The sequence below is a fragment of the Mesoplodon bidens genome (genome assembly GCF_964165515.1).
Source record: "Mesoplodon bidens genome assembly, chromosome: 15".
NCBI classification, from domain to species: domain Eukaryota; kingdom Metazoa; phylum Chordata; class Mammalia; order Artiodactyla; family Ziphiidae; genus Mesoplodon; species Mesoplodon bidens.
The window spans coordinates 69,389,256-69,413,094 of NC_138171.1; the positions used below are offsets into that span (position 1 = coordinate 69,389,256).

Genomic DNA, 23,839 nt, shown 5'->3' on the forward strand with positions numbered 1-23,839 from the left:
CACATGCAACACAAACAACACGATTATGATTCGTCACTTAGAGTAGCATCTGGCCTGTTTTCATCTCACCCCGTGGCCCTGTGCACTTAGCCAACTCAGAGTACAGTGCTCCTCTTCGCAGACTGGACAGACCTTGGAACTCAACAGTCAGAGCCTGTGATCCCAGCAGCTGAAGCTGGTCGGGTGACTGAAGTAGCGAGGCTAAGAGTAGGTTGCTTTCACCTGCTAGTCCTATTTCCTTCTGCCCCCAAAACAACTTTCAAGATACAATTTAACACTATACTGATTAGCTTTTATTCCCTTGGGTGAATAATACACTTGAAAATGTAATAATAAATTTGCAAACAATATATTTGCTAATTGGCCTTATAGGTGAAAAAAACACAAAGATATGGTTCTAGTCAAACAGCTTGTGCAGTGAACAACAAAAAAAAATAGGCTTGAGAAAAACAGGCTGGATTAAAGGAAACAATCTCTCAGATAATTAAGGCAAGTATATTTTGCCTGAGAATATAAGCAGCATATCAGCCAGGAAGTACATTATCATCTTGTGCTGCTTTGTTTCATGACTTAGCATATAGTTACCTCAGCTGTTTTTCACGTTCTAAATCGAGGCTAAGTTGAACGTGTCAGGTTTTACAGGTAGACAGTCTACTGCGGTACGCCAGGCAACATTTATTGGTGCTCTAGGTAGAGATGATTCCCTTGTCCATTAAGTTTGGGAAACACAGCCAGCATTGCACCTGGGGATTCATAACGTATAGGGAGTGTTATCAAGGGCCCTGAGAAGCCTAACTATAAAGAGATTTGTCAACAGGGCTTAACCCTTAACCTAGGGTTTCCCAAACTCACTGGAGCATGGGACATTGTTTTTCACAGCCCTTACATTACTATTTAAACAAGCCACTACAGAGCTCAACCAGTTTGGGAGACTGATTACAGCATAACTGAAATTCAACTAAAATGTTTTTGGTAAAAAAAAAATACCTTGTTCAGTAATACAGTAACTGTAAATTATTTTCTAACTGGTGTTTTCAAAAACACTTAGTATAAATGGCCATTAAGAAGGTATAGCTATTTAGAAGTTAAATTCAATTCCACAAGGAATGAACATACTTAAGAAAGTGGCCAGGAATGAACATTTTATTGAGCACTTACTCTGTGCCAGGAATACTCCCTTTCTAATTTAATCTTCAAAATGAGCTGGCAAAAGCCCATTTTATGAGTGAAGAAGCTGAAAATAAAGGTTATGTATCACCAAGTGGCAGAGCTGGGAATGGAACTCAAGTCAGTGTGACTCTTAAGATGTAAGTAAGTTGCAGGATTCAGATGAACGCATAAAACATCTTTATGAAGAAGGCAAGCATGAGAAAACGTCACCTGAAAAGTTACTGTGAAATGTAACTGAGAACTTCTAAAAAAAGACTCTTTCAAAATTTTGCAGTTCCATCTAAAAGACACACTAAGTGTTACCTTAATGAGATTTCCTAATGCATGATGCATTAGGACAACACAAAATGTTGAGACTCAGACAAAGAAATCCAACAGTTAAAAAAATTCCTTTACTTGCAACCCACCCCTAACTAACCCAAGAACCTTTTAAAAATAATTCAAAAGTAGCTGCCAAAGATTCCCATCAATTAGTCATCACTGGTGAAATATCCAAAAACTTACAGGAGTTGCAAGAGTTCCAAACTATACATCTATAAAAATAGTAAAACATCTCTTAACAGGAACAGGAAGGCTCGGACTCCTGCTCGGCAGCGTCCGCATCTGGGTCTTGCTCGCCAGGCTCCTTCTCCTGCTGCTGTTTCTTCCACAGTTTGGCCATGGCCAGGAGCTTGAGGTTGGGCTGGTTGGCAGCATCTTCCGGAAAGATGTAATCATAGTATTCTTCCCAGCCTGCATCCGACTACAGGAAAAAAGTAAAACAGTTAAAAGATAAGCTAACACATGGCTGGAATACATTTCAGTTAAAGTGGAGAATTCTCACTGGGAAACCCAGGGTTCAAATTCAACTTACCTTCATTGTGCAAAACAACATCACAGTCTACTTGGAAAGCAGAATTTTCAAAGAGAAATTAGAAGGGCCTGGCCCAGCAGAGTGGGAGTAATTGCTGTTGGATGGGTGTTGCTGCAGCTGTAGCTCACTGAGAGCTACAACCTGGTGGAAAATGCCCTAAAAATCTAAGCAGAGCTGCTGTATGGTCAATCGAGAAGACCGACAGTGACTTCAACCCCATCTTGCAGTCTTACGTGTGAGTCTTTGAATTTTTAAAGATTTATTTAGTATTTACCCAGGAGTGAAAGCCATAAATCTGTGATTATCCTGACTCCCTGCCTTTGAATCCCACCTCCAATCGGGCACTGATTTCACTTCCTAAAGGTCGCCCTGGTCTCAGCTCCCAACACCACCTTGCTCTGCTTACAGTAGCCTCCCAGCAGACCCTCCCTCCAACAAAGCCCCTCAAAGCAACCCGCAGGAGACACCAACTGTGTCAGAGCTTTACTACAGCCTACAAAGCCTTCTCTGGATTGGCTCCTACCTAAAGGCTGAGTTTCAATTCCCTCCACCCTGACCTCCTGCTTAATGCTCCGGAAATACATTTCATACAGTTTTCTGGAACCAAGCACCAGGAAGAACCTTTGCCAACCCCCCCACCCACCCCCCACCCCCCATTCTCCAGCCCTGGGTGGACCATACACCCTGCTGTGTTGCCATGGTAGCCAGGCTGTGACTGTCTCCTCCTCCAGCTGTCAACCCCCTTTCTCAGATTGTATACATGCCACTTAAAAGTATGCATTTCAAAGTTGGGTGCATTTCTGCTCAGCTGGCAGGAAAGGACCAGCTCAGGGGCTCAGTTCTTACCCCATCATCAGCTTGGACCTTTCTTCTCTTCTTGACTTTCTCTGGCATGAGTTTGTCTACTCTCTCCTTATCTGATGCTGTTCCAAATTCATCTTCAAAGCTTCGCCAAGATTCCAGCAACATAAGTCTCTCTTCCTTTTCTTCACAGTTTCGCATGGTTTTGTTAGCCTCTTCATAAATTTGTCTGCATTTAGCCAAACTTCCTTCCTTCCCTGAGGACAACTCAAACTGTGCAAAACTGATCCATACCTGAAAAAATATTATTACAGAACCAAATTAACCATGTCACCCAGAAAACAATAATGTAATAATAAAGCTAATTTCTTGTTAGTGACATCTGAGCATAGTCATGTGTTCATCTCTAGTATTCCAATACAACATACTGACGAGATGCTTCTATATAGTAATGGTGAAGCAGTCTGCTTCTATATCCAATTAGGTGTCTGAAATAGTCTCAAAATCCTGAAGTTTAATTTTTTATTCAACCCTACGATATCCAAGTTATTTACATGCAGTATAAATATTGACCTGGTATAAGCTTAACATTCCAAAGTCCTCTGAGACTCACAAGCTCTCTGTAAAAGTAAGGAAATCATATAAAATAAATATATTAAAAAATCCCACACACTTAAAATATAGAAATACACTATTTCTTCCGGACTGCTGATTCAAGCAAAATTAAAGATAACCCACAAAGCACAGGATACCTTGACATGTTGTGTCCGTTGAAGCAATCGTCGGTAAAGATTTCGTGTTCTTTCAGTTTCTTCCTGCTCAATTTCAAAATCAATATATGATTTCCAAAGCACCTAAGAAAGAACTTCATAGGTCAGTCTTGACATTTAAGAAGCAACATGCTCCTATCCAAAGCACAGCCTACCTAGCATTCCCACCTAGGAAATCTAGGAACCTAGAACTTTCATGACCAATTAAGGAACAGACTGTATGTGGATACAAGAAATAATACTGGTGTTTACAGACTGGCCAAAATTTGGCTAAGTGTCTGCATTATGAGAAAAAAGACCTTGGGTTCACTTTTGGATTCTCTTCTGGACTTATCAAAAGAGCAGGGAAACTTGCCAAACCTCCCAGGCACTGTCATGAGGCTGCCACATACCACGGACTTGCGGGGAGAAAACAGGCCTGGATCAGCCAGTGCACACCGTTTTTGTCTCCACTCTAAGTTCCCTGATGTGCCCAAGTCCAACTCAACAAGCATCCAGGGCACAGTTGCCCACCCGCCTGGCACAGCCCGTCAGATGTGGCCCAGACGCCTGGAGGCCACAGTCTGTGGAGTGGCTGAGGCCAAGTGATGGGGCCAGTGACGCATAACGCCCTGCCCAGTGCCGTCAGCGGGGCCTGGTGAACCGGTCAGTGCAGGGTCACACCAGAGCAAGAGTCACTGAGCGAGCTCAGTGGTTCCTGAGGTTCACGCTGTCCTGGCTGTGGTTTGGTGCCACGTCGCGGCTCAAGCTTAGATCCTGACGGGATGATTTCAGGCCCTGTGGCCAGCCAGGCCAGCCTGGACAGGGGCAGTGGTACCTCCAGGAACATCCTGGTTTAGTGAGAGCCTAATCCAGGCAAAACTGCACCAGAGGGATCCGGGGCTGTGCAGTCCCAACCTTTACTTCCCTTGTTCTCCGGGTGGCCTTGACTGCGCTGCCCGGGCTCATCCTCTTTAGTCTTCTATTAAGAGAAAGGGAGGAAGATCCCACCCGTAAGACCCCAATTCATCCTGGCGTCACAGTGGGGCTGTGTTGTGATGTGCTACCCGACTAGAGAGGGCTGCTTCCCCCGCCCTCCTGTCTCCACAACAGGAAGTCCTAATCTGAGTGAAAAAGCCTATAGGTGAGATGGTCTTTATGCTCTAAGAGGCACACATATTCAGAAAGTCATCTGAGGCAACACTGGGCAAGCGTCTAATATAAAGCCATAGTCACCCCGCGGGCCTCACCTCCGGCATGTCCAAGCGTGGCTGACTGATGGCTAACTCGTAGATGGCCCGGGCTCTCTCGATATCGCCAAGGATTGTCTCTAATTCTGCAAATTTAATCCAAGAGGTACAATTTTCAGGCCCAAATTCCAGGAACTTTTCGTAAAGCTTCCGGCATCTGTCAAATTCTCGAAGCTGTAGCTCCAATTCTATGTAACCTTTAAATAACTTGTTCTTTGGACACTTGCCTATGGAAGTTCCCTGGAAAAGAAGATAACCGACCGCTGTGATGCCTGAGTGGGTCTGACTTGTGCAGACATCCTCAGCCTGGCCTAGAAGCTGTTCTCCGCTGAGCAAGAGCCTTGGCGCGTCAACATGGCGCACCACCCTCTCCCTCTGCAGTATCGCACTGCTCAAACTGGCTCGACAGAGACCAAAGGAAACCCTCCAATTCACTCAGCTGTCAAGTCGGCCTGTTTCACAAGAGATACAGTGTTCCAGAACTGCTTGGAAAACTATTTTGAATTTCACCTGGTTTCTCAGGATGTCCTAGTGAATGCGGATGTCAGATGGACAACACCTCCCATGAGTAAAAGGATAATCAAGGGACGAACCCTGCTGCCCACAGCCAGGGTGAGAGTAGCTTACCAGAAGGATAGCTGCATCTGATCCTATTAAGAAAGTTTAGAACACTTGTTAAGAGGAAGGTGCACTTAAGACACCAAAAATCTTGTACAGGATCAGAATACTAAAGATCTAAGATTCGATGTCTCTAGCCGGAGGAAAGATCTGGTAACTGGCAGCTCTAACTGTCCAATGTTGACACAAAATAACTTAAGTATCATCACCCAATCTTTCTTCAAATGCCGTGCTTTCGAACAAGTCTCAGGTTATAAAGGCACAATATTTCTGCTGCCTTCTCAAGAGGAATTACATAACCTGTAAGCATTAAGATTTTAATTTCCTTCTCAAAGGACTTAATGATGCATCTTGAGCCTTTCTTTACTCACCAAAGCTCTTCTGGCAAATGGTAAACTTTTCTGTCTTATTTCAAACTGTGCATACAGTAACCACATTTTGGCAAATGTGAACTAGAAAACAAAAGCACAAAAACTCACGTAAGTTAAATTTAAATTAACAAGGGCCACAGGCGAACTTCCCTAAAGCTTCAGAGCTAGGGCGGACATATCTTCTCATTTATAAGCTAAAATGACAATATTTGACAGAAATTAGAAACAGTAATCTAGACATTTCACTATAACACAGGGCTCTGCGGCCCCTACTGAGAGGCAGCTTTGTTTGTGGGTGTGCTGTGATCAGGCAGAACATGCCCCTCTATTCTAGAAGGCAACTCGGTTGACACCTCTGTCTCTCATGCTGGGAAATACAGAGATCACGTGTCAACCATCCCCAGAACACGCATGTTCCCTGCACCTGTTGACGACCATGCAGGTGCCAGCAGCCGGTTGGCTGTCCCCTCTCATGCTGAGCTCAGTCTCTTCTGATTACCATCCTCCTGGAATTTCTCCATTAGCATCTGTATCAGTCATTGGTCACTTAACACAGGCTGCCCGCTCAACCAGACTGTAAGCTGTTTTCAGAGGCAAAGAGTGTACCTTATTCTTATTTATGTTTTCCACAGAGCCTAGCACAGGGAAGAGCCAATCAATAAATATGATTTCACTGAATTATTTCACAAGTAACAGATGCAAGAGTTTGATGTGTCTGGAACAGAACACTTAGAGCAAACATACCTTTTTATGAGGAATGAGTTCCAAAGAGGCCTGGTAAACTTGTCTTGTCCTCTCCGGATCCTGCATTAGGATAAGAAATTTGCACAAAATATTCACGTCTATTACTAATACTAATTTTACTATTACTAATAAAAATATACACCCCTAACATTGAATATGTTTCTACAAGTTATTTTCAAACCCTGACTGCATTTATGATCAAAATTGAACTGCCTCTGGCCATCAAACTTTGATCACAGAATCACCCACAATACAGCCCTCCAACTCTTTTGCCTGACAGCAGAAACAAAGATGTTCTACAGTCTCGGATCAGCAGCAGAAAGTTAACCTTTTCCTATTAACTTACACACAACCAATTTCTGAAAATTTGCTAAAAGTAAGAATGTGCAATCCAGCTGTGATCCCTCTTCATGAGAAAACCCAGGAAACTATAAATAATGAAACTAAGGGCCAGTTCATTGTTCCCTTTCAAGTTCCAAGTAATAATCTTGTTGCACCTCAAGGTTTAAAAAAAATACAGCAAAACTAAAAACCACCTCACCTATGTCCACTACACGTGTACAGAGTTTAAAATGTGGCAGAGGGGACTTCCCTGGTGGTGCAGTGGTTAAGAATCCGCCTGCCAATGCAGGGGACGCGGGTTTGATCCCTGGTCCAAGAAGATCCCACGTGCCGCGGAGCAACTAAGCCCGTGCACCACAACTACTGAGCCTGCGTGCCTAGAGCCCACAAGCCACAACTACAGAAGCCCACGCACCTAGAGCCTGTGCTCCACAACAAGAGAAACCACCGCAATGAGAAGCCCGCGCACCGCAACTAAGAGTAGCCCCCGCTCCCCGCAACTAGAGAAAGCCTGCGCACAGCAACGAAGACCCAACGCAGCCCAAAAAAACCCAAAAAACAAACAACCTTATAAAATGTGGTATCAGTTCCCAGCTGCGCCAGCAGGGCCAAGGCGCAGGGGGAGGAGCCCGCCCCCAGCCACCCCAGGACTAGGCTCTGCACCTTTGCCTCCAGCTCCTCATAGAGGGCGTAGTTGATCCACAGGTAGATGTAGCGCTTCCAGTGCCTCTTCTCCTGCACAGGCGGCACGTTGGCGATGGCTCGCTCGTAGACTTCCCGCACCGTCTCTGCCTCTGCATCACTTTCCACCAAGCGCAAGTAATCGAACCATGCATCGTAGTTGTGCGGGTTAGCCTAGAAAGACAAGGTTAATAATTAGAAACCAAACCCGGAGCTGCACCTGCGGGACTATGTGAGCTGAAAGAAGGCAGTAGACTGACTTTCTGTACTCTAGCAACTTTTTTCTAGACTTTACAGGCTATTTCATTTAAAAATACCATTCTTGAGATTCTATAATAGAAAAGGAAAAGGACTATAGAAGACAGACTATTAGCCAGAGGTCGCCCCAGCAAAGCCCCTTTTATCTACAACAGCTTATTTTTTTGGACTATACCAATTTTTCATGTTTTTTCAAGAAGGTATAAGTCGAAAAATGACTTAGAGACAAATACATAAAGATCAATAACAATTGATGTTTTTTGCTTTTTTGTTTTTAATGAAGCAGCAAATGGTAATCAGAGTAGACCCCTGTTCTGGTGGTGCCCTGGATCCCCCTCCTCCACAGAGGTGAAGGGTGCCAGCTCCCCGTCTTCCCACCTGCTGGCAGCCACCGCACTTGGCTGAGTAAGGACCCCTGCTTGAGGGTCTGGTGCACTCGAGTGGGAGACGTGGAGATGAAGCACACTGAGAACTGGTTTGTGGAAGTAGTACCCATTGGCGGGTCAGTCATCCCTGGCCAGACTGAAATGTGACTGTCTCAGCTCGTGCTCTAGGACTTTCTGCAACTGCCCTGATTCCCGCCCATTTCCCAAGCCTGCTCCTCCAGCTTCCTATTGATTCTGTAAACCTCCCAGTATCTACAGCTATGAAAATAGACATCTATTTTTTTTATAAGTGTCTTTGTTTACATATGTGACTCCATAGCACTATGCCTAGATTTAAAATTACGATGGAATTATACCATGCTCACAACTGCAAAACCTGCCTTTTCAATTAAGAGCAATATGTCTTGAACATATCTTGCTGACCCCATTTAACCCCAGACTTTGTCCTTTGTTTGGAGATATCTTAATTAATTTGGCCAAGCAGAAGTATTTTAAAATACAGAGCAGAGCAGTAAAGGAAAACACTACTACCTTTGAATTCAAATCAAAATAGTACATTACAGAGATGAGAATGGAACCCTAACTACAATATGTCTTTTGTTCAAGCAATTAAGCCAAAAGGTAATATATAAAAATGGGCTTTTTCGATCAATCTCTGACTCTTTCATATTCTTTAAAAAATGAGCTCAAATGGATTTCAGATTGCTTTTGCTCAAGTTCTTTGTGTACAATCAGCAACCAACAAAGTGACTTCCAACATGCGAGTAGCAGAGCAAATCCAAGCGCTGTCTGCTTGCCTCTTCTACCAGCCCCGTCTACCTCCCCATCTGGAACGCCAATTTACTGCAGACACATGACGGAGAGCGACGCCGTCACCCAGGACTAGCCAGCAGGTCCCTGCCAGCACAACCACTCACCGCCAGTGCTCACCTTCACCTCCTCCTCGTACTGGAACCTCCGTTTGCTCACGATGATGTCTTCAATGCCCCGCCTGTCACCAAACTTCTTCTCAAAGATGGTGTAATTTTTAAAGAGTTCCTGGGCTTCCTGCTTTGAAATTCGATCCAGGGCATACTTATAGATCACTCGTACCCTCTCAAACTGAAAGCAGACAGGATGATTATCTTCCAGAACACAGTATTCTCATTCTAGCCACAACTTGAAAAGTAATTATGACATAAAACATTACTTGTAAGTTAGATCACAAGGCCTCAAACTGCCCAAAGTACGACTTTTCTTCTCCCTTTTGTTGAGGTACTTTCAGCCAGGATGGACACACTCTCCTCTGAGCCCCACATTTAACAGTGTACCTAACGCTGCCAGCTGGATGTCGTCCACGCATCTCAGGCTCACCCAAGCTCGCACCTCCCGCCCAGCTGGGTCGTTGTCAGACTCCCCGTCCTGGGCAGTCACACCCACCACCCTGATCACACACCTGCTCTGTCAGGGGCCTCCCCAACTCCTCTCTCCTGCATTCCTCACACTCGCTGCTTCCACAGCCCAGCCCTTTCTACCTCCTCAACACAGCCCTTCACTTCTCCCCAGGCCCCTGGTGACCCACCTCCATTTCTCCCTGAACCATGTGAAAAGTGCCCCCATGCCCACTCGGCCGCCCTCCCCGCAATACACTCTGCATGAACCAGCCAGAGGCTCCCCTCACAGCACAGATGACATCCGACCGCCTCCTGCTTAAGACCCTCCACACTTCCCACCGGCCTGAGGACAGAATCTGAACTCACCTCTGGGACCTGTGCAAGACCCTGCATTCAGATCCCAGCCAACCCCTCCCCATCCTGTATTATATGACCTACATTACAGGATTATTTTCCATACATACTATGGGAGAAAAGAACTGACTTCTTGTGGGACAATCTCTGTTTCCATTTCATATTCTGTTCTCTGTACTGAGGGCTCTGGGCTTTTTGTTTCCCAGGTTCATCACCTGTAAAGCCCTTTAATCAGGGTATCAAATGACTCTCAGTTTACAGATAATATTCTCAGTCTACGTTTAAAGACTTAATTTTGAAGCAGACCACAACAAAATTAAGACAGTTATAATATAATCCATAATCACTCACTCCCAATCTGCAGCTTAGCCAGATATACGCTGTTTTCCTTGAGAAATCACGTTTGCATATTTTGAAAGCATTTTCTCCAAGGATAAGTGAATAAGAGAATGTAAATGAACTCAATGTGCACAAAAAGTAATCTTTTCTAAGCTGTTTTGCAACATAATCAAGTTCCTTTAAGTTTACTTACTTCTTTCTGATTTTCCTCAAATTTGGCAAAGGCAACATAAAGGTGTTCATCCATATGTTCATCTCCAAAGAATTCAACAGCTCTCTCATACACCTTCCGCGCATGGGCAAAGTAACCATGCTTTTCTTCAAAGCGGGCATACTTGATCCAGTTCTTCACATCAGGGTGCACAAGAACAAGTGAGCGGGATTAAAGAAAAATCAGGCAGAACAACGTGGCTTAAAAAACAAAAACCCAAACCCAGAACCTCAACAACACACACTATGGGTGGCTACAGGGGTGATAAAACATGCACAAAGGTGGAGACCCACTAACCTGTGACCACTCAAGCAGCCGCGTCTTGTCTGTGTGGCCTCCTCCAATGCTTATTCAGTATTTTAGGAGTGGTACAAACAGGAGTTTGGAGCCACAAAAAAGCTGAAGCCTATGACTAGCCATATGATCTAGACAAGTCATTAATCTTATCTAAGCCTCAGTTTTATCATCTATAAATAGAGGAAAATAATACCAACCAATGTCATTTGATGATTGACAACTTTTAAATGAGAAAAATGTGTGTAAAACTCTTAGCAATTTCAGGCCAAAAGAATGTGCTCAATAAATGGCACTTTTTGTAGTATCTGCTCAATAACATTAATATTTAAATTATTGATTAAGAAAAAAACATGTGGGAGGAGTCAAGATAGCTGAATAGGAGTACATGGAGCTCACCTCAACCCACAGATACATCAAGAATACATCTACAAATGGAACAGTTCTCACAGAGCACCTGCTGAACACTTGCAGAGGACCTCAGACACCTGAAAGGGCAAGAAAGATCCCTGCGTAACCAGGTAGGACAAAAGAAAGAAACAAAACGAGGAGGAAGGGGGGTGGGACCTGCGCCCCTTTGGGGGAGCTGGAGGAGTGGGGAGGCTCCCGCACCCAGGGAAGCCCCCTCCCTGGCGGGGAGATCAGCTGGGACAGAAGGAGAGCTTCAGGGGCCTGCAGAAGAGCGCAGCAACCGGTCTGTGGCAGGCAGGACAGACTGTGACCTACACAGATGGTCCCTGCCTCAGCCCTGCACACCCCAACCTGAGATGTGTGTGAGCCGGTGCGGAAGGGGCTGGGTGCTGGAACGTGGCGTGGGAGAGCAGATCCGGGGAGAAGACTGCCGTTGGCTGCACAGAGACAGCCTGTTCTGACAACCCGGAACATTTGTGGAGGAAGCTGGGGCTGTCCTTGCAGCCTCCTTCCCCAGGTACCAGGCCCTGCCTCCACACGCACTGGGAGGGACTCCCACCTGGGTGGGCTCGAACACCCCAATTCCTGGCCCAGCCCCCTCCGACCTGAACCCAAGGAGGTACAGGCCAAGACACAGATCAATCAAAGTGACAAAAATTAAATACAAAGAAAAAATATCAAAGCAACAAATAACATACAAGAGAATCCCCATAAGGTTATCAGCTGATTTTTCAGTTGAAACTGCAGGCCAGAACGGAGTGGCACCATATATTTGAAGTGATGAAAGGGAAAAATGTACAACCAAGAATACTCTACCCAGCAAGGCTCTCATTCAGATTCGATGGAGAAATCAAAAGATTTACAGACAAGCGAAAGCTGAGAGAATTCAGCACCACCAAACCAGCTTTACAACAAATGCTAAAGGTACTTCTTTAGGGTGGAAAAGAAAAGGCCACGACTAGAAATAAGAAATGGGAAAGCTCACTGGTAAAGGCAAACATAAAGTAAACGCAGGAAATTATCCACACACAAATATGATATCAAAACCAGCAACCGTGAGAAGAGGAGAATACAAATGCAGGAAATGGGAAATGCACTTGAAATTAAGAGACGAGCAACTTAAAACAACCTAGTGTATATATATATATATATATATATATAGACTGCTATATCAGAACCTCATGGAACCTGCAAACCAAAAAACTACAATAGATACACACACACACACAAAAGCAATCCAAACACAACACTAAAGACAGTCATCAAATCACAAGAGAACAAAAGAGGAAGGGAAGAAAAAAGACCTACAAAAAAAAAATCCAAAACAATTAAGAAACTGGCAATAAGGACATACATATCGATAATTACCTTAAATGTAAATGGATTAAATGCTCCAATCAAAAGACACAGACTGGCTAAATGGATACAAAAACAAGACCCGTATATATGCTGTCTACAAGAGACCCACTTCAGATCTAGGGACACATACAGACTGAAAGCGAGGGGATGGAAAAAGGTATGCCATGCAAATGGAAATCAAAGAAAGCTGGAGTAGCAATACTCGTATCAGACAAAACAGATAAAGACTGTTACAAGAGACAAGGAAGGAAACTACATAATGATCAAGGGATCAATCCAAGAAGATGTAACAATTGTAAATATAGATGCACCCAACATACGAGCACCTCGATATATAAGGCAAATGCTAACAGCCATAAAAGGGGAAATCGACAGCAACACAGTAATACCGGGGGACTTCAACACCCCACTGTCATCAATGGACAGATCATCCAGACAGAAAATCAATCAGGAAACACAGGCCTTAAATGACACATTAGACCAGATAGACCTAACTGATATTTACAGAACATTCCATTCGAAAGCAGCAGAAGACACTTTCTTCAAGTGCATATGGAACATTCTCCAGGATAGATCACATATTGGGCCACAAATCAAGCCTCGGTAAATTTAAGAAAACTAAGATCATATCAAGCATCTTTTCTGACCACAACGCTATGAGATTAGAAATCAACTACAGGAAAAAAACTAAAAAACACAAACACTTGGAAGCTGAACAATATGTTACTGAACAACCAAGGGATCACTGAAGAAATCAAAGAGGAAATCATAAAATACCTAGAGACAAATGACAACAAAAACACAACAGTCCAAAACCTATGGGATGCAGCAAAAGCAGTTCTAAGAGTGAAGTTTACAGCAATACAATCTTACCTCAGAAAACAAGAAAAATCTCAAGTAAACAACCTAACCTTACACCTAAAGCAACAAGAGAAAGAACAACAACAAAAACCCCAAAGTTAGTGGAAGGAAAGTAATCATCAAGTTCACAGCAGAAATAGAGAGAAAAAAATAATAGGAAAAAAAAATCAATGAAACTAAAAGCTGGTTCTTTGAAAAGATAAACAAAACTGATAAACCTTTAGCCAGGTTCATCAAGAAAAAAAAGGGAGATGCCTCAAATCAATAAAATTAGAAATGAAAAAGAAGGTACAACTGACACCACAGAAAAACCAAGGATCATAAGAGACTACTAAAGCAACCATACGCCAATAAAATGGACAACCTAGAAGAAATGGACAAATTCCTAGCAAATTCTTAGAAAGATACAACCTTCCAAGACTGAACCAGGAAGAAACAGAAAACATGAACCCACCATTCTCAAGTACTGAAGTTGAAGCTGTGATTAAACACTTCCAACAGGGGCTTCCCTGGTGGCGCAGTGGTTGAGAGTCCACCTGCCGATGCAGGGGACATGGGTTCGTGCCCCAGTCTGGGAAGATCCCACATGCCGCGGGGCAGCTGGGCCCGTGAGCCATGGCTGCTGAGCCTTCGCTTCCAGAACCCGCGCTCAGCAATGGGAGAGGCCACAACAGTGAGAGGCCCGCATACCACAAAAAAAAAAAAAAACAACTTCCAACAAACAAAAGTCCAGGACTAGACGGCTTCACAGGTGAATTCTATAGAACACTTAGAGAAGAGTTAACACCAATTCTTCTGAAACTTTTCCAAAAAATTGCAAAGGAATATTCCCAAGTTCATTCTACAAGGCCACCATCATCCTGATACCAAAACCAGGAAAAGCTACCACAAAAAAAGAAAATTACAGGTCAATATCACTAATGAACATAGATGCAAAAATCCTCAACAAAATACTAGCAAACCTAATTCAACAATACATTAAAAGGATCATACACCATGATCAAGTGGGATTTATCCAAGGGATGCAAGGATTCTTCAATATCTGCAAATCAATCGGTATGATACAACATGTTAACAAACTGAAGAATAAAAACTATATGATCATCTCATTAGATGCATAAAAAGCTTTTGACAAAATTCAACACCCATTTATGATAAAAACTCTCCAGAAAGTGGGCACAGATGGGACATACCTCAACATAATAAAGGCCATATATGAAACTCATAGCTAACATCATACTCAATGGTGAAAAACTGAAAGCATTTCCAACATCAGGAGCAAGGCAAGGATGTCCACTGTCACCACTTGTATTCAACATAGTTTTGGAAGTCCTAGGCACGGCAATCAGAGAATAAAAAGAAATAAAAGGAATCCAAATTGGAGAGAAAGTAAAACTGTTACTGTTTGCAGATGAGATGATACTATACTTAGAAAATTCCAAAGATACTACCAGAAAACTACTAGAGCTCAATCTGGTACAGCTGAAGGATACAAAATACACAGAAATCTCTTGCATTCCTATACACTAACAACAAATGATCAGAAAGAGAAATTAAGGAAACAATCCCACTTACCATCACATCAAAAAGAATAAAATACCTGGGAGTAAACCTATTATGTAAGAAGGCAAAACACTTGTACTTAGAAAACTATAAAATGCTAATGAAAGAAATCAAAGATGACACAAACAGATGGAAAGATATAACATGTTCTTGGATTGGAAGAATCAGCATTGTCAAAATTACTATACTACCCAAGGCAACATAGAGATTCAATGCAATCCCTATCAATGGCATTTTTCACAGAACTAAAAGAGAAAAAGTTTTAATCTGTATGTTAACACAAAAGACCCCAAACGGCCAAAGCAATCTTGAGAAAAAAAAACAACAGAGTTGGAGGAATTAGGCTCCCTGGCTTCAGACTATACTACAAAGCTACAGTCATCAAAAGAGTATGGTATTGGCACAAAAACAGAAATACAGGTCAAAAGAACAGAATAGAAAGCTCAGCGATAAACCCACACACCTATGGTCAACTAATCTATGACAGAAGAGGCCAGAATATAAAATGGAGCAAAGATAACCTCTTCAATAAGTGGTGCTGGGAAAACTGGACAGTTACATGTAGAAGAATGAAATTAGAACACTCCCTAACACCATACACAAAAGTAAACTCAAGATAGATTAAAGAACTAAATGTAAAGCCAGATACTCTTAGAGGAAAACAGGCAGAACACTCTGACATAAATCGCAGCAATATCTTTTTGGTTCCACCTCCTAGAGTAATGAAAATAAAAACAAAAATAAATGGGACCTAATTAAACTTAAAAGCCCTTGCACATCAAAGGAAACCATAAACAAAACGAAAAGAAAACCCACAGAATGGGAGAAAATATTTGCAAACAAAGCAACCAACAAGTGATTAATCTCCAAAATATACAAATAGCTCACGCAGCTCTATATCAAAAAAAAACAAACAACCCAATCAAAAAATGGTCAGAAGATCTAAACAGACATTTCTCCAAAGAGGACAGACAGATGGTCAAAATGCACTTGAAAAGATGCTCTACATCACTAATTATTAGAGAAATGCACATCAAAACTTCAAAGAGGTATCACCTCATACCAATCAGAATGGCCATCATCAAAAAGTCTACAAACAATAAATGCTGGAGAGGGTGTGGAGAAAAGGGAACCCTCTTGCACTGTTGGTGGGAATGTAAATTGATACAGCCACTATGGAAAACAGTATGGAGGTTCCTTAAAAAACTAAAAATAGAACTACCATACCACCCAGCAATCCCACTACTGGGCATATACCCTGAGAAAACCGTAATTCAAAAAGAGTCATGTACCACAATGTTCACTGCAGCACTATTTACAATAGCCAGGACATGGAAGCAACCTAAGTGTCCATCAACAGATGAACAAATAAAGAAGACGTGGCACATATATACAATGGAATATTATTCAGCCATAAAAAGAAACGGAAGTGAGTTATTTGTAGTGAGGTGGATGGACCTAGAGACGGTCATACAGAGTGAAGTCAGTCAGAAAAAGAAAAACAAATACCATATGCTAACACATATATATATGGAATTAAAAAAAAAGGTTCTGAAGAACCTAGGGGTAGGACAGGAATAAAGATGCAGACATAGAGAATGGACTTGAGGACACGGAGAGGGGGGAAGGGTAAGCTGGGATGAAGTGAGAGAGTGGCATGGACTTATATACACTACCAAATGTAAAACAGATCGCTAGTGGGAAGCAGCGGCATAGCACGGGGAGATCAACTCAGTGCTTTGTGACCACCTAGAGGGGTGGGATGGAGTTGCAAGAGGGAGGGGATATGGGAATATATGTATACGTATAGCTGATTCACTTTGTGATACAGCAGAAACTAACACACCACTGTAAAGCAATTATACTCCAATAAAGATGTTTGGAAAAAAAACTAAATATAGAACTACCACATGATCCAGCAATCTGGTCATACATATGGAGAAAACTGTAATTTGAAAAGATACATGCACCCCATGTTCACTGCAGCAGCAGTTACAATAGCAAGGACATGGAAACAACCTAAATGTCCATCTACAAAGGAATGGATAAATGAGATATTGTACATATATACAATGGAATACTACTCAGCCATAAAAAAGAACGAAATAATGCCATTTGCAGTAACATGGATAAATCTAGAAATTATCATACTAAGTGAAGTAAGTCAGGCAGAGAGAGACAAATATATATCACTTATATGTGGAATTTAATTTTAAAAATGATACAAATGAACTTTTTTGCAGAGAGAAACAGACTCACCGATCTTGAAATCAAACTTACGGTTACCAAAGGGGAAATATCAGGGGAAGTGATGGATTGGGAGATTGGGATTAACATATACACACTACTATATATAAGATAGATAACTAACAGGGACCTACTGTATAGCACAGGGAACTCTACTCAATGTTCTGTGGTAACCTATATGGGAAAAGAATCTGAAAAAGAATGGATACATGTATATGTATAACTGATTCACTTTGCTGTACACCTGAAACTAACACAACACTGTAAATCAACTATACTCCAATAAAAATTTAAGGAAAAAAAAAAAAAGGAAGTTCCCTAGCAGTCCAGTGGTTAGGACTTGGCGCTTTCACTGCCATGGTCCAGGTTCAATCCCTGGTCGGATAACTAAGATTCTGCAAGGTGCGTGGCGCAGACAAAAAAAATTTAAAAAAAAAAAAAAAAGAAAGGAAGAAAGAAAAAACATGTCGCAAAAGGAAAACTTCTAACCAGAGTCAAAAGAGAAAGTTCTGAATTACCATTTACTTCTTCACAGAACGTATGTATTTTTAATCTACCTTCCGTGAAGAAATCGTTAATTTCTAAAGTAGTAATACATTCAAATAGGACAACGATGTAAAGAGTGCAGGCTCTAAAGCGGCTACTGGGTTCAAATCCCATCTCCATCACTACCCGAGAGACCCTCTCCTGCCTGTTTCCTCATCTGTAGAATGAAGCAATTTCCTGAGTCACAGGGCTGTGGTAGGGATTAAAGGACATTATCTGTAAAGTGCTTAGAATAATGCATGGCACCAAGCAGGCACTATAAATGTTGTTGTTAAACTAGTAATATCAAAATGAGTAGTCATATTTAAGATGTTAAAATTGCATAATAAATTTGAGTCTTGTATCTCGCAGTAGTTATGTTCTATGAAGTCATTCTGCCTAGCAAATACCAAATCACTGCTCCTAGGGGAAATACACACACACACACCTCACACAGATTGTGATTTTAAATCCTAAAAACAACTAATGTTGGTAGATTCTATTTTCTTTATTTGATGAAAGAGAAAGAAAACAAGTCTCAGACGTGTTAAGTGACTTGCCTGAGGCCGCCCACTAACTGGTGCCAGAGAAAGGATTCAGCCCCATCCAGCTGGCCCCAGAGCTGAAGTGTCTCTCTCTCCCCTGTACCGCCCCTCCCATCCCTTGCCCCGGTCACCCTTGCAGGAGAGCAGAGACAGAGGGCAGATGATCGTCTTGTTTGTCCTCAACTGGGACCATGTGCCTTGGGTGATTCAAATTTTTCATCACTCTGGGCTTGTCTGCAAATGACTGCCAAAGTACCACAAATACTGATTTTGGGTTTACAAATAAACTTGAGCAAGTAGGAGAATTCACAAGTACAAGAACAATGAAAAAGGAGAATCAACTATTTCAAGCTCCCGAGAGTGCTTTCCCGTGTTACCATCTCCTCTTCACAGTCAGCCCACAGCGGGAACTTTTATCTTCTTTTTAAAGATGAGGACACGAAGGCTCCAAGGAGTTACCCGACGCATTGAGGTCACACGGCTAGTAAATGGTAACCCTCTAGATTGACTCCAGTACCGGTGCTAATGACCAACATACACCCCAGAACAAACCAGGACCCAATGCAGCAGCCAGGGCCTTAGGATATCACCTTCCACAAGGAACTACAGTGTTAATGCCAAAGTATAAACAGACCAAAGTCTCACTGGAAAAGATTCAATTATCCAGACCACAAACTTTTTTTCTGACCAACCTGTGTCCCTAGAAAATACAAACGAAATCTGTGCAGCAGATGTTGACTTCTAGGCCAATATCAATGACCACATGTCCCAACCAGACCACAGCCCCACGGGAGTGCAGCACCTGGGAAAAGGGCACCACGCAGACCCGTCCAAAGGATATAGCGCTCATAAATGGTGCGGGCCCGATCCACCTCTTTGTATCTCAGCTCGAAGTTGATGTAAGAGTGCCAGGCCTGCTCCTCTGGCTGCCACTCCATCCAGCGCTCGAACACCTGCCGGGCACCCGCCATGTTCCCCAGCATCTCCTCCATGTACGTGTACTTGTACCTTTAACAAAATCATCCCAAATTATCTGTCATGGTCAAAATGACTTAGGGAAAATAACAGTCTCTGGCAATTTCTAGCTCTAACTTTGTTAAACACGAAGAAGATTTAGGGCTTTATCTTCCCTAAAGGTTAAGTCAAACATGTTTTCTTATTAAAATGTAAATCTGAAAAGGATCCACCATTGGCAAAAAGGATTTTTCTCCTCAAAAGTTGCTTAGTTTGACAAGATGATTTTTATGTATCAAAGATTACAACCAAAATTTGTTTTGATTACACAGCTATTATACATTGAGATTATAACTTAGCAGAAAAAGTACTGATAGGGCTTCCCTGGTGGCGCAGTGGTTGAGAGTCCGCCTGCCGATGCAGGGGACACGGGTTCGTGCCCCGGTCCGGGAAGATCCCACATGCCGCGGAGCGGCTGGGCCCATGAGCCGTGGCCGCTGAGCCTGCACGTCTGGAGCCTGTGCTCCGCAACGGGAGAGGCCACAACAGTGAGAGGCCCGCGTATCGCCAAAAAAAAAAAAAAAAAAAAAACGAAGTACTGATAGTATGTTTAAAGAAAAAATAAGATGTAAGGTTAAATATATATGATTACAACTATAAAAATAAATAAATACACAAAAGTGCGGAAATTTGTAGTCTACAAAAAGCCATTTCGTTAGATCAGACACTTACCAGAACTGGTTGACGCGAGGCAGCGTCGTTATGGCCCGGTCCCAGATGTTTCGGGCATGGTTGACCTGGCGATTCTTCATTTCCATTTCTGCATATTTCAGCCAGAGTGTAATATTTCGATAGTCCACATCCAAAGCACGTTCGTATATGGATCGAGCCCTAGAGAAGCAGGATTTGGAGAATATCAGAAACAGTACAGGCAACACACATGGCAAGCATTCGAAACCATCTGCAGGGCTCTGCTATTGTGTCAGGTGTTTACCATGAGCCGGGTTCTGGGCATAAAAAGGTGAAAAGATGTGATGTTCTCAGGAACCTTAACAAGACTTAGAGAAAGACTGACATGCGTGTAATTGCAACGCAATGTGATAAACGTTATAGTCAACGTCTGCACAAGGAAGTAGAGGGGAAAGAAATGAAAACGTCTGGTGGAAAAGGCCAGGCAGTAGGTAAGAACTTGGGAAAAGTTCCAGAGGCCAAGGTGGGTAGGGAGGACGCTCAGTGCAGGCAGAGAGAACAGCCAGGTGTCAGGTTGAGGAGGCAAGATGTGTCCAGGGAGCAACAGGTGCTCGGGCCCAGCCAGAGCAGGGGGCATGCTGGGAGAACGCAGAAAGGGGGACAACAGGAAGGCTCAGGCTGTGATGTCATCTTTTTGGCCACTGGTTTTCAGTGGAACAATTTTTATTAAAAAAAAAAAAATCCCAATATGGAGACAGCAGATGCAACTGCACTTCTCTGGCTATAAAGTGTGTGCCCATGGCGAGACCCACCTTGGAGACCTCCACTGCTCCCCCCAGGACTGTTCCACCACAGTGGCCCTCACGCCCCTCAAAGGAACCCTAGGGTCCCACGGAACAGACTTTGAAAATTATTACCAGAGACACACGCTTTTACTCGTGCTTTAACTTTTTCTATGTTTTAATATCTGGTAATTTATGAATTTTTATTTATACAATTCCATGCTCAGTGATTTTTACCTTTGAATCTCCTTTAGACTCTCTTCCCATTGTGCATATTTTATCCAGTTACTAATCACAGTCCTGTTTTTTCTTATGTTATCTTCAAAAGTCTGGCAAAAGGCAAAAAGGGTCAAATTAAAGGGAAAAATAACTAAAAATGACATCGTCTTTTGTCTATTGATCTTTGTACTAAGAAGTTTATTCATTTTGCTCTTATTTAAGAGAAATTACATCCTGGAAGCCTCAAGAAATAAGAAACCTACTAAAGAAGGTTATGGTCACAAGTGTTTCCTTAAAGTCTTACATGCAAACGGAGAGAAAGCCTTTAGATAAAAAGAATCATTAGTAGAATTGTTGATATTTTCTCTTATTGCTCATGACAACTAACTGGCACTTTAATATACTCTACACTTTTCCTAATAAGAAAACATTTTTACCTATTTAAGTCCTCTCAATGTCTCAGAATTTCATACACAGCTCATTGAGGATAACTAATAAGTAGATACAGTAAGATTAGCAGTTTAAAATGATCCCACATCCTAGGGTGAGAAGGTCGGATCAGATCCTCAAGTCTTCTCGCGACTCGATCCCAGGTCTTACCTCTTAACACACAAGTCGGTACAGACAGAAGAACATAATGCAATCTCGCTAATTCCACCCCTCCTCCAGCTGTCTGTTGTTCTGCCTGTTAAACTCCCACCCATCTTTGTTTCAGCACCAAACATTCTGTCTCTGATGGATTTAATTTCTTTAAGACAGACAACTCATGGCATATTTCATAGAGCTCAGCACAATGCAATCACCTGGTAACCAGAAGTTATGCTATTCATGTGGCTAGAAACACTCACCTCTTCTTAGCTTATAGTCTCTCTAACCAGTGAGGAACTTTTCAAACTCTGACCTATAAATTCCTAACAACATCAACAGACTAAAAGAGATCACATGGACCCACCTTCCTCTTCCTTAGTTTGTAATCATTTAACTCTTCTTCATCTGTGATCTTCTGTTGAGGCGGAGGTGGAAGAAGCTCGAGTTCTCTTTCCTTAGCTTCTCTTAGCAGTTGCTCTGCAGTTATCTGCACCTCAGCTGGGGCTTTGTTTTTCACCTTTTAAGACAGGAGACATTTCTATTTTTAGCAAGTGCTCTTCGCAACAAGGTTTAAGAAACAAATGAACATATTTTTGGATGTGAACTTTATAAACATTACTACAAGATGCCCTCTTTGCATGACATGCTCCCATTTCTCTATGAAACAAAGTAAAAAAAAAATCTTCTATCTTATGCAGGGTATCTATTACAAAGCCATAGGTAAAAGCCTCAAGGGACAAGATAGCAAAACCAGCAAGTTTTCCCTTTTAGAATAGTATACAAATAAACTTCGAGGCTGCCTTGGTAAAATTCTCACAAAAGGTTTTGTTTTATCAAGATGTGTGCCATTTCTTATCTGGCATTTCAACCTCGATTTACAGAATTCTTCAACTTCTGCCCCAGGTGGATAACTGCGTTTGACTTTTCATGGCATTTCAAAGACATATTCAGTAAGTTCCCATCATTAGAATGTAAGCTTCTTGAGGTCTCAGAGCTGTGCTGTGCAACACAGCAGCCACGAATCACATTTGGTGAGTCCAAACTGGGCTGCGAGTGTAAAACACACACGGGATTTTGAAGATTTAATATGAAAAAGAGAATAAACTACCTAATTAAACTTTTTATATTCCTTACACGTTGGAATGACACTATCTTGGCTACACCTGCTAAATATATAAATTAAAATTCACGTCACCTGTTTTAACATAGCTATGAGAAAACTTACAATTACCTATGTGGCTCGTGTTATATTTCTGTGGGACCCATGGAGCCCAAGAGAAGTTTATGGAACTGAATTATAAGAAATATTAAATATTTAATGCCATGTGTGGAATGATGATAATGATAATGACGATGGCTCATACCGAATGAGCATTAACTGCCAGAAGCTGTGCTATGTGCTTTCTACGCATTATCTCAGGGGGTCACCTACATGGGTATGTAAAGGACAGGCTCCAGAAACTGACTGGAGGGAGAGTATCTGTAAAGGCTTTAGAACAAAGCCTGTCACGTATATTAAGCACTCGCTAAGTATTAGCCGCCGACGGAAATATCAGCGCGAATCAGATATTTGGTTTAATTGCTTAAATTATGCCGACACACAGCTCTTCTCATCTACTCTCATTCCCTCCACTCTCAGCTGGGTAACTCCTATTCCGCCTTCAAGGGTCAGCTTAACCGTCTCTTGCTCAGCAAAGTTTACGCTGGAAACCCCTCACACAAGCCCAGATGCCACGGCATATTCCACTCGGCCTCAGTAGCCTTTGCCACTCGGCCTCAGTAGCCTTTGCAAGGTTGCAATTTTACACTTAAGGTATCTTACTGGAGGGCTGCTCGTCGTCCGCCCTCTTTGGAGCCCCCCAGCGCCTAGCGCTTGCCCGGCTCAGCTAGTCTGTATTGAAGGACCCCACTCCTTCCCCCGCAAAACACCTCCCCACTCGACGGCCCCGCGGACACTGGTGTGCCTCCCCGCGCCCCGCCCCCCACCGGCTGGCCCTTCCCTCCGTCTCCCCCGGGGTCCCGCACGGGGCGGACCGGCTCCCGGGACCACACACCTCCCGCCCCAGGCACCACCTAGACGGGGCCAAACCCTCTCCTAGGCCTCCTTCTACGAGGCCCCGCGCCGCCGCCTACCTTGGCCACTTTGGGTATCCTCTGCTTCCCGGCCGCGGTGGAGGCCGCCATGGCTGCAGCGGCTGACTCAGGCGACCCCTAGACCCCAGAAACGGGCCCACAGCACTCGCCCGCACCGCAAAGCTTTCCGACAAGCTGGATCCCGGAACGGGAAGCGGAAATGGCTGG

At 43.0% G+C, this 23,839-nt stretch overlaps 1 protein-coding gene across 1 annotated transcript; it reads right to left on the minus strand.

Moving 5' to 3' along the window:
• Positions 1-370: 370 nt before the first annotated feature.
• On the minus strand, positions 371-23,813 carry CRNKL1 (crooked neck pre-mRNA splicing factor 1). Its single transcript, XM_081256387.1, has 14 exons — positions 23,672-23,813; positions 21,903-22,055; positions 20,969-21,060; positions 19,992-20,150; positions 19,147-19,313; positions 10,483-10,661; positions 9,154-9,324; positions 7,562-7,753; positions 6,557-6,616; positions 5,813-5,893; positions 4,824-5,063; positions 3,577-3,678; positions 2,870-3,118; positions 371-1,912 (listed from the first exon to the last, which is right to left on the minus strand). Exons 1-14 carry the CDS (start codon positions 23,720-23,722, stop codon positions 1,727-1,729), a joined length of 2,082 nt encoding a protein of 693 aa, XP_081112513.1. The 5' UTR covers positions 23,723-23,813; the 3' UTR covers positions 371-1,726.
• Between the last annotated feature and the right edge of the window lie 26 nt (positions 23,814-23,839).